We start from the raw sequence: 12,893 nt of genomic DNA on the forward strand, positions 1-12,893 counted from the left end.
CAAGGAGACGGCCTCTCACCACTCCTTTTTAACTGCGCCCTCGAATTTGTCATGAGAAAATGGTATGAAATAAATCCCAAAAATATAAAAACGGGTACTAAGAAAAACTCTATCACACTAAATTGCCTAGGATTTGCAGATGACCTCGCTCTTTTAGCAAATAATATTCAAGAAGCCAAAACACAAATCAAAACCTAGCACAAAAGATAGGGTTTCATATCTCTTTTGAAAAAACTGAACTAATGGCCATAGATCCTCAGGTAATAGAGCGCATTACGGTAAACAATCAGAAAATTAAAATAGTAAAACAATTTAAATATCTAGGGGAAATAATAACTTATAATTTAAATGAAAAAGTGACATGGCAAAACAGGACAAATAAAATGATTAAATCCCAAAAATTAACTCGGTCAACATACAACAAAAAATGCCTTTCTGCTAAAGCAAACCTTAAACATTATAAAACTGTAGTACAGCCAGAAGTCACCTACGGAAGCGAGACACTTTTCAAAATCACTCAGAAAAACCGAATTGAAAAAATTCTGAAAATAGAGAGGAGAATTGTCAGAACGTGTATCGATAAAAAACACAAAAAAGAAGGCCGATGGTGGATCGTGCCAAATGAGGTGGTGTATCGAGAAATAGAGCCTGTTACTGATACTATGCGGAAAAAAAGAATCTCTTTCTTCGGTCATCTCATAAGGACACCGCAAACAAGACTGTCAAGAAATATCATTGAAAAGCTCTGGTTCCAAAAGCTAGAAGTAGGATGGATCAAAGAAATTAGAGAAGATATGAAAGAATTGGGAATTTCCCTGACCGACCTACAGAATAAAACTGGAAAAATTACAAAGCTAAAAGATAAAAGCATTAGATTTAAACAAAAGACAGACAAACGACAAAATACAACGAAGAGGGTGTTTACGGATGAAGAAATACTGGGCAGCTCGGAAGAGTAAAATAACACGCTTTTCTCAGAAAAGATCCAACTAAAATTGACTTAAGTGGTCCCATGTTGGCCGTAAAAGCATAATAATAATAATATATACATGTGTGTGTGTGTGTGTGTGTGTGCATGTCAGAATATCGTATTTAGCGTATGTAAGCACTATTCCGGTTTGTATTACTGGATTAGTTCAGGGAAATGTACCGATTGCTAGGCAGGGGGTGGCAATTATCATTATCGAACAAACATTTGTGTACAACAATCCTAAATCCAATTTGGAATGGTAAAATCCTGCTGTGAAGTACTACAAGTGAGAGTAACGTTGACATCGTTCAGCGATATCGGAATAAGTTACTGAGAATTATAACAGAGGCTCCGTGGTTTACAAGAAACTCTAAGATACACGGTTATCTGAGAGTTCGGAGCGTTCGAGAGGAAATAAAACGATTCATTAACAAGCACAAAATGAGACTGAACATCATACGAGCTAATTCGCAGTTCGAGTAATAGCGACAAAATTCGACATTTAAAACGACTGCATTTATTGGAGTCGTAAGGTTCTTCGAAATTTGGATTAATCTACTACATTAGGTCATTATACTTTGTCAAAATATCTCGTTTTGTTTCGCCGTTTCATTTTGTTTTCATCATTTATTATTTTTTTTATTTCCTTGTACGAAGTAAAGGATCGCGAAAAATTTTCGGTTATCAGATCTCAATAGAAATATGCATTTTGACCATCCGCGAATCCATTTTGACTAGTTTCGGCGTGACGTCTGTGCAAACGTATGTACCCTTTTTTTTTTTAAAGAGGTGGAGGACCCCGTTTACGGGCGCCTAAGCAATGTCGGGCTCGCTAACAGGTTCCGCCAGTTATAACAAAGGGCGTATGTATACCTGCGCAGTACCGACTAAACCTCCATCCCTGGCTTCCCCCTTCCTGGGACTGCTTACGTATGTACCTCGCATATCTCAAAAGGCTAGCTATAGGATGTTGAAATTTTTAATTTAGGATTGTTGTAACATCTAGTTGTGCAACGTCCCTTTTGATTGCGATCGACCGAATCAAAAACGTCCAAAAAAGCACAAAATCCCCAAAACCGCAGGTCTCAGTGAAACCTTTTCGGCGATATATCATAAGCGGTACTTATTTTCACCGGTTCCAGAGTTATAGCCAAACAAAATGTTCATCGATGAATTATTGGGATGTTACAAGAGGAAGGCACATCGGTTCGAATCAGACTTCATCTCCTTTTTTTTAATTTTGTTTTCTTTCTTTTAATGTAAATATATCGATTTATTAATAATTATTAACTTCTGATTGTAAAAAAAACTTTTACGGTAAATAATTATTCAATAATAACAATAAAAACAAATATCAGAATTTATTAATGAAATAACATTTTATGTACTTTTCATTTTTTTTTTAAATGCGTATATGTAAATTTAATAGGTGTACAAGGAAGTCATTATATAGATAAAACGTAACATAAACCCCTCCGCTCGTAAAATAACAGAGATAAAAACTATCGTAAAAATGTACTTGAAACCAACACGTCTTAGAACAAGAGAAAATCAATTATAATAATAAATTTTGTCAGCAAAATTTTGGGTTAGGACTATGCGAGAGAGGAGAGGAAGAGAGAATAAATTTTATATAACATTCGATTAAAAAAGTTAATTACATTTTCTATTCGGGTTATAATCGAAGATCGATCGGAAATTAAAGAGATATACGACAGTAGAAAAATTATTATTTATTCAATAATGAAATTAAAACTATTTACCGACATAATCCCCGCTAAATGTAGCCATCTTTCCGTGAACTAAGGATTATTCAACTCGGTATCTAACCCGTTCTTATACCGCAATTTTTGACTCGATGGTTATTGCCGAATTTGGTGCTACGTAAAAACTTTTCGAGAGAACCGAACGAAAAAAAACCTAATGGCGCGAGATCAGGACTGTAAGGTTAATGTGTCAAAAACTTCTGAATCGATTTCTGAATGACGTCCCACGTCTTTGAGAACTATTAAGGACTTTATCGCACAGATGAATTACGTTTTTTGTGAAAGAACAGGAACGATTCCTTTCCTTATAACAGAAGGAAATCGACATTTTGCAATGATAACTGTCGATAGCAAGTTGTTCTTTCAAATTAGTGACAATAAATTCAGCCTTTGTAATATCAAAGCAATTTTTTTTCCAAAAGAGTAACGGAATGAAAAAGCGCTTGAATGTCAGTCCTAATGAAAAGTAACATTGTAACTTCCATTATTTTTAAACTGATTAATTTTAATTTCGATTATCTAAAAAGGATAATCACAATTTCATTTTTACTTCCTTGTACGAAGTAAAGGAATCATTATTTACCATCCCTGATGCATTTTGACTAGTTTCGGCGTGACGTCTGTGTCTCGCATAACTCAAAAACGATTAGCCGTAGGATGTTGAAATTTTGGATTTAGGAGTGTTGTACTATTTAGTCGTGCACCTCCCCTTTTGACTATAATCGACCGGACCAAAAATGTCAAAAAAGCCCAAAATTCCATAAAATTGTATTTTGGACTTTTTCTAACTGCAGTAATAAGCCCTCATCGGGGGAGCTTTTCAACGATATATCATACGCGGTACTTATTTTCATCGGTTTCAGAGTTATAGCGAAATAAAATTTTAATTGATGAAATATTTAGATTTTACAAGAGGATGGCACATCGATTAAATTACGACTTCATATGCTTTTTATTATTAACTTTTTTTTTTTAATTTAAATATATCGATTTATTAACAATTATTAACCTCCGATTGTAAAAAAACAACTTCTACAATAATTAATAATCCGATAATAAGAATAAAACAAAAACAAAAAATATGAAAAAAATCAGAAGTTATTAGTGAAATAAAATTTTACGTACTTTTACTTAATTACGGGTTTATGTACTTTTTTAATTTTATGTACTCACCACACACCTACTTGAGCGTCGTACTAATATAAAAATGCTGTTACGGACAAATAATGTGAAAATACGGAAATAATCTGATGCGATGTGGCGCCTACCCCGATGCAATTATGTAACCGTCAACTTTATTATAGAATTCGAAAATCGTATCTTATTTTCAAATGAAGTGCGGCATAAAATGCGTATACGTTATTTAATAGGCGTCTAAGGAAGGCATGTGGTATCCGTATCAGATTTTTTATAAATAATCTTTGATCTCATTTCGACTTTTTTTTGTCTATTTCAATTAAAAAATACAACAGATTAAAGATGCGATGAATGTAAAACCTGAAGCGTATATTTATTTATATTTACATATACGCGAAAAGAAACTCGCATAAAAGTTCCAAAAAGTAAAAGAAATATTTTTACGGCAGTTCTAAAACAGCGAAGAATTTTTATCGAAGATTATTTTAGTACAAGTAAAAGTAAAAGAGAAAGTTAGGTAAAGAAAATTTTCCGATGAAAGGAAACAAGAAACAAGTGTGGAGCATAAAAAGGTAACGGGAAACATAGCTGTTAAAAACAATGAACACAGAAACGATAACCTAATTTGAACTGTGTAAACAAGCCGAGACTGACCGCTGTATTTCATAAGCTTCGTTCTGTCACCACGTAATTTCTCTGCGCTCCCCACCCCTGCAACAAACGTCCGGATAAACAACAAACCTTCAAACGCCACAGCAAAAATAAATTACGAAAACTAGCCCGCCCTCTAAAGTGCACTTCCTAGACTGCATTGTTTCATCTCTCGTAACACAACCAACCGACCAACGACAGCTTAATATTTATGTTTGTGTTCGCGAACACGAACTCGCAAACACACATTTAGTATGGATTTAATTCAAAAATTATAATTAGAGATCACAAAGTAACATATAATTAACAGAGCTGCCATACAGCTCTGAGCTGAGTTACAGCTCAGGCATCACTCCATAATCTGTAATACTTATATGAGTTTTACGCGTTAAAAAAAAAATAATACGCAAACGGGGGTACCGCACAGCGCTACTAGTTTAACCTTGACCAAAGACTGGTGTGGCGGCGATTGGAGAGGGTGACTCGCATATTACATCGCAAAGTAAAATGTAGACAGCGCGTCGGCATGTAGTTTTGTATATGATTGCAGGATGTTTATAACGTTATCCGACATGAATTAAACGAACATTTATAATCGGTTTCTTTTAAGTTAATTTATTTTACTCGCAATGACAACATCCAGAGTACCCGCATATTTTTTTTTTCTTTTCCTCCGGACCAACCGTTATGTATCGCTTCACAGAATGAGATGAAATGGCAATTTTATAGCGTGTGAAAATATCATGCCTGACCGGGATTCGAACTCGCGACCTCTGGATGAATGGCTGAGACGCTACCACTCGCACCACGCAAGTTAACCGCTCACTATCACGCGCATTTTTTTAAAATTGTTTTTTTTTTCACGTTATGAATTTTGATAATAATGTAAGATAATGTCAAGCGCAACCCGAAATCGAACCCAGAACGTTTTATCCGACAGTACTATCTTCTCGCAATTATTATTTTCATACTGTTTACTATAATAAAATTAATATTAACCCGTAATTTAACAATCTGTTTTATTTTATTCGTTTATTACAATAAATGAAGCTAAATGTATTATAAAAATGACATTAGAGGTTACATATTAATGAAACGTGTAAATAGATTAGATTTTTTTTTACCTCCGGGTCCACAGTTAAGTTATCGCTTCAGAGGATGAGATGAACAATTTGTAGCGCGTGTGAAAATGCCATGCCTGACCGGGTTCGAACCTGGGACCTCCGGATGAAAGGCCGAGACGCTACCACTCGCGCCACGGAGGCCGGAAAATAGATTAGGTTGCATAATATTAACCTAAAATACAGAAACATCTTATATTACAGATCTAAATTACAAAATAACTACAAATAAATTGAAAAAAGTAATAATTTAAATTTTTACTGAGGGCGGTAACATATATAATGAAGGGTCGGAAAGAAAAATGATGTATTAATTCAGTAATTAATATTTCTGAACATCAAACAAATTCATGATGATCTTTTACTCTTTTTTCTATTTTCTTTTAAAAGAATACATTTTTTGTTATATAAGAGAATAAGTGTTTTTGATAAAAAAAAAAACTTTTTTTATCAGATACATTTTTTATATAAAAGAAAACTGAAAAAAATCGGTTAAGATGACACAATGTAACGATATTTTTTTTAATATAATCGATTAAAAAAAATCGTCGATTTCGGAACAGTTACAATGAAAGAAGTTTCTAAAATTCTGTCATATTGGAAACCACATACTGTATTCATTCCATCAAAGTGGATTAATTTTTACCCCCCTATAAATCTCTGATGCGAGAGTAGTCTACCTACATTTGACTAGGGACTAATAGCTCTATCTACGCTATTATCTATTTTATACCTGAATATAAGTTTTAAATATTTAACTTTAACAGTAAAATGACTGCTAACTAAGATGCAATTAGCAACAGTTCCAAAGACTGGACTGCAGGTCTATATGCCATCATTAGGTAGCCTAACGAGGTAGCACAAGAAAAATTAGTTAAAAAATAAAAATTGATTCATTAAATTTTAATCTCCCTCATCTAGAGTTGAAAACGATTTGTTTGTTTACGTCACTTGTATGAAAGGGACAATTCTGTTCATACATTTTGTAAATTAATCATAGTAAACGATATTTTCTCATTAAAGCACAATAATTTTTTTGATTTATTTATAACTGGAAAATAACTGATGTTTTTTTTTTTTGTTGCAAACCCCAGAAATACATATATATGACAAATATCAGCACGCAGGAACCGATCAGAATAGATTACGTAATTGTAAATTTCTATGTTTGAGTTTATCGTTCAAAGAACTTTTATTCTGTTAATCCATATATCGATTGCATTCATTGTAATTTTCCTTATATTATATAAGCCTTTTTTAATATTGTATCAAAAATGTATTCATAATCGATCGTTAGAATTGAAGTAATATACTCGTGCTTGTAATGAACCACCGTGACACATAATGTGTTTTTTCATTCCATTCTTTTTATATTCTCTTCTGAAGACGGGTGTAACAGGTGAAAACCTTTCGATATATTTTATCGATAAGAGATTGTAGATTGTTGTTATTATTATATAATTTTTATTTCTTTTTTCAGGGAAAAAGGATGGATATCATTAGATGTGGAAGAAATTTATAAATCATAAAGATTTATTATAATTAAAATTGTAATATTATCGTAATGTATAAGTCGTTTTTACTATATTATAAGCCTGTAATGTGATATGTATCGTAGACATAAATATTGTTACGCTGTTCTTATCAAGGTTTTGCCACGGTTTCCCTTGATACAATAGGGCAAATGCCGGAACAGTTCGTTTAGTTTTCCGTGGAATTTAATCTTTGATATCATTATTCTCATCTAAAATAATAAAAATAAATATTTATTTATAATTTTATTTTTTGTAGTTTTTTTTTTTCATTACCTGCTTAATGCCGAATTAATGTGACCCCATTTAACCACTAAAAGTTGACATTTAGCTCAAATACTTTTTACTTCCTTTACTTCGTACAAGGAAGTAAAACGGATTAATTTTCTATCGGCTAAATGGCGCTCTGCGGTATTACAGCAACCGTGTCCGTGCTGCATTATACATCGGTTTCAAAACAAGCGGAATGGCAGAGGAGGGCTGATCGCACGGCCACCAAGGAACCGAAACCCCATTAGATTTCTTTTTGGGAGGGCATGTAAAAATCATTATTCGGAAAAAAATTCGCAACATCAACCATCTACAGAAGAGGGTTGTTGCAGTGCGACGGTAGCATACATTACACTCGACATCCTGAAGAGTACGTGGGAAGAGCTGGATTACCGTCTGGACATTTGCAGGGCAACGAACGGTACATATATCGAAGTACACCAAGAAAAACTTCAGAATCTACCCGTTAAGGATAGACACTAATGCACAGTAAGTAAGTTATACTACCTTAAATATAATGCCGTTTAAATCGTACTTGCAATCAAACAGTTCTTATATAAACATTCTGTATGTATATTTATTTGCGAGTAAAATCATATTTCTATGGTTTGCATAATTTTTCCATACGCAACAGACATCCACACGTGGATCTAACTTACGAAGGATATCTCTAAAGTAAATTTAAAGTAAAGTTTTAAGCGATTCAACGGAACATTTTGGCCGATAGGTTATATATAGTAAATACAATTTGATCCTGTGTTAATAAATTGTACTAAATCGCCTGAGGTTGTGTTTATTTTTTAGTATAATACAATTTTTAACTGATTTTAATTTTTTTTTTTTCATTTAATTAAATATTTTGTGACACTCATTGTCATGAATTTATCACGGTTATGTATTTATCATGATTTCCCTTGATCTATCCAGGAAAATCTTGAGCGGTTCTTTTACTTTCCCGTCTAAATAACGCAATAATAGAGCTGTAGTTCTAGAAGGAAAAAGTATCGTAATCTGTCCGATTTGGGCATATGCGATTTTCGCCGGATCTTGACGTTTTCGCATCTACGGAATCCAAAAAAACAGGATGGAAATTTTCCGAATGTTAATGTTCGTATGTACGAGTGTGAGAGTTCGGTGTTGGCCTCTAAATCTTCGACCAGATCAACCGGACCGATTTTGACCAAAGACGGTCAGTTTATTTCTATATATGGGGCGTTGATGCGTTAAATTTTCAACTTAAAAACTCAAGGGGGCGAGGCTGTAGAGCAAGGGCACCCTCAGTATCTCGAGATTTCACCTAATTAAAGTCGTATTTTTTTTAAAAATAAAAATATTTGCGAAATCGCACACCTCCACCCCAATAAATGCTTTAAACTACTGCTATACGAGTATATTGTGACGTCAAAGGCGAGCGGTAAAATTAAATAATATTTAAAGTGTAAAAAAAATAATTCGGACTGGCCGGGTCCCGAACTCGATCGCCCGGTTAATTGAGTACCTGGTGTGTTAAGCCTCACAAGCTGCAACAATCTTCCGACGGTATAAGCGAAATTTGTTTTTTTTGCGAAATTTGGTCACGCGATGGTACAACAATTCAAATCAACCGTAAATGTGCGTACGTGTGTGTGTATTGCGGTCGAATAACAAAGTTAATAAGCCTAAAATATTTCTTATATAGACGTTCGATATAATTAAATTAAATCAAGATTTGTTGATCATTTTATATCTATTATTACATTTTATTTAAAATAATAATTAATCTCCCTTAATTTTAATAATTTTTTTTAAAAATATTACGATTAAATTTATCAGTATATATGCAGTACGTGATAAGAAAACAAAAATAATAACACTTATTTTAAGCTATATTAAAATAATATTAATATAAAGAAACTTACCTCGATCAATAATGAAGGTCATTAAACACCAAAACAAAATAAACAACGTATAATAAATAGTTAAACAAGAATGACCGCAGACACGAGGATCCAAATTGAACTGAATATCACAGCGTCATCTGTAATGTCGCTAGATTCCATAAGCTTTCGTTCTCTGCTACGCACGTTATTTCTCTGTCGCTTCAAACAACGTCCGAACAAATCTGCAAAATAAATTATGAAAATTGGCGCGCCAACTAAAATGTATTACCTACACTGTACTGTTTCTCCTCTCATAATAACAACCGACAGTATAGCATTAATGTTTTACAGATTTGAAAACTTTTAATTTTACAAAATAATAACTGAAACCAAATTTTCGCGTAACCTATGTATACAACCAACCCCTCTCTCAATTTCTCTCCATCACCCTCGCTCCCACTCCCACCCAAACTCTCTCACACTACCCGCTCTGTCTCTCACTCGACCCCTCTCTCACCCAGTCACTCTCTCACTCGACCCCTCTCTCTACCAGATACTCTCTCACTCGACCCCTCTCTCAACAGTCACTCTCTCACTCACCCCCACCATCAATCTCTCTCGCTGTATGCGGTGGGCTACTTAAACATGTGTGTATTTTTTCAATTTTCTCACTCAAAGTGCATTTTTACAAAAACTTTGTAATAAAAAAATTGACCGTTAAGGTTTTCGACACTTTTTAAATTTATTAATGCCTTTCCGTTCGTGAAAAAGCTTTAAAAAATTTCTCGTTGGAATTATAACAAAAAACGGTAACTGTAAATGAAAAATTTACGTAAAATTTAACCTCTGATCCAAAGATTTTTCCCGACGAGAAGAAAAGTTACAACGTCGTTTGTAGTAATAAAAAATTACGCGTATAGAATTTTATTTCGAAAATACGAGTACACCGTTAAATTATGTTACTTCAATTTTTTTTTAATTTCAGTGCTCCTTTGATCAGCCAAATAAACATAGTTTTTTTTGTAATTTCTTTATTTTGCGTCGTTTATAATTGTACGTAAAGAATTAGATGAACAATGTTAGACCAACAATGTTGTGATTTTTTTTAATTTAGCTTAAAAAATATAAAGTAAACACGGGAAATGTTAAATATAAAAATTTGTAATGACTGTTTCTTGTATATATGTCGTACACTTTTTACAAATAATTTCTGCTTTAAATACTATGTACGCATAATTATTAAGATATATGACAATTACTCGGTGTCGAACTCAGAACCTCACATAAATTATAAATATCGGTCGCCTTCTACAAACTCACTACCTATGTTTTTTTCCTTTCTTACTTATATTATTAAATATATATATATATATATATATATATATATATATATATATATATATATATATATTAAATAAAAACTACGCCGATAAATTTCTAAAAATATTTTTACAAATTTATTAAAACGATTATTTGTTACTTTCTTTCCTATCAAAAATTTTTTTTTTTCAAATTTTTGTGTTATTCCCGAGACATTCATATTATTAACATTATACGTTTATATAACTTAAATTTTCCTAATTAACATATTTTTAATATGTAAAATATGTTAATTTTATCACTGCTGTCTAATTCATACAAAAATTAACAAATTTTAGAGTAGCCAAGCTGCAAACCCATTAATAACGCGATAATTTTTAATCGCAACATATAGAGTTAAGTTTATCGTTATTTTTTTAAATTTTAAATTCCCACACACACGGATCATTTATGCACTCCTTGACATATTTATTTACTAATATAACATACCTGACACAATAACTGTAAATCACAAAACAGAATGAAACCTCAGTAGTGTACACTCACTGTCGTTCTAACAATACTGGTGTGTGTTAATTGTATGACAGAATAAAGTTCTGTGCTGAAATGTAGATCATGTAATGAATCATGCATATACAGTTATTGCCTTCATAATATTATCTTTGTACCCTACTCTCTGTTAGAGATGATTAAAATATTCTTTTATGTACGTAAGTTAAAGAAAAAGACATAGAATTTCGTAAAATCAATATTTAAAAATATTGTCACTAAAAACTGTGATCGATGGAAATATTCTGAATTCATTTTTCAATTCAGCAAAAAGGTTACAATAAAACTTTCAATCGCCAAAACTTTGTTTATTAGAGTAAGCGGACACCGAATTAACCCGCAACCTTTTTTTTTGTATGAGAAATGTATTTCGTCCCATGAGAAAAACCCCAAGTCTAACTGTAACTAGAACTCAGTCCCGCCCGAATAAAACACTATTTGTAACAAATTTACATATGTCAGTTATTTCATAACCTAATTTTTATGATACACGATTTATTACGTAAATTATCTTTTAATTTAATTATTCTTATTTTCTTAAAACGATTCATTTCTAAATTATACACATGTTCTTAATTTTAATAATAATTTTTGATATATTTAATATTGTTACGGAATCTCAACTTTTTTTTTTTTACATTGCACTTTTTTGGTTCATAATTGATTTCAAACAATTTTTTTTCAGTTTAATCTAAAATAACTTGATCTTTTATTTTAGTTTTTTTACATCGACCTTTACCGATTGTAACTTTCATGATGAAATTAATCTTTTGATATACGTTTCATAAAATCGATGTTTCCATTTTGAAGTTAAGCACGCCATCCGAGTATAAAACTACCCACCAGTAGTAGAAAAGTAAAATTAATTCGATCACAATTTCCGAGAAAAAACTACTTAAGATAAACTTATTTTATTAATTTTTAATTAAACAATATGAAATAAGAAATTCATAATTACCAGAAAGGAAGAATACTGCTGTAGATTTTCAAGTTTATCCAGAAACAACCGTTCAGAGTATGTGTATTGTTCTTGGGTAGTTTGTATTTCAATTTTTGTAACCTGAAAAATCCCAATTTTTTAATTAATTAAATAAACCGTACCGATTAAAAAGAACTAACAAATGAATTAGAGACTTACACGTGTGTTGAATAAGTAATAATAGCAATAATAATAATTAGATACGTAAATATACCGGCATATTTTAATAGGAAATCAAATTTAGTTAAGATGAATAAAAAAGAGAAGGTTTAATTACGACTTATGTATTTAATAGTTTGTTATCCGTAACCTCAATCGTTTAAAAACAAATAGAACTATAAAAATTTATTTCTGTAATTTGGTTAAAATTTCGCTTTCTGTTGGAATTTCATCTAGATCTGTTTGTAACTTAAAAATTATAGATAATATTCTTGCACCTTTCTCAGCTAATCGGTACAAAAAAAGCACACCGTCGAGGAAAGAACTTAAAGATTTGTAATAAGATCTTTCAAACAGAAAAATAACAGAGTGTGAAATATAATCTTTTAACGTCAATTTAATCCTGAATTTTCGTAAGAAATCTTGCCTACTGCAACGACGAGACCAACCGCTGAAACATTTTAACTAACATCTAAGCAGTAATTTTTCAGTTTTTCATTGATTTTTTTTAGAATAATCAGTGCATTTTACGTAAATATAATTTTGAAATTAGTACAGATATAACCGATTCTAACTAAAA

At 32.0% G+C, this 12,893-nt stretch overlaps 1 protein-coding gene across 1 annotated transcript in view; it reads right to left on the reverse strand.

The window, feature by feature from the left end:
- The window catches only part of LOC142323210 (uncharacterized), a 133,856-nt gene that overhangs the window by 87,394 nt on the left and 33,569 nt on the right, over positions 1-12,893 (reverse strand). The window contains exon 2 of the mRNA XM_075362549.1: positions 12,134-12,235. Coding sequence (XP_075218664.1) covers positions 12,134-12,235 — 102 coding nt within the window. The remainder of the gene's footprint in view (positions 1-12,133; positions 12,236-12,893) is intronic.

Source organism: Lycorma delicatula, chromosome 4 (assembly GCF_047948215.1).
Source record: "Lycorma delicatula isolate Av1 chromosome 4, ASM4794821v1, whole genome shotgun sequence".
NCBI classification, from domain to species: Eukaryota; Metazoa; Arthropoda; class Insecta; order Hemiptera; family Fulgoridae; genus Lycorma; species Lycorma delicatula.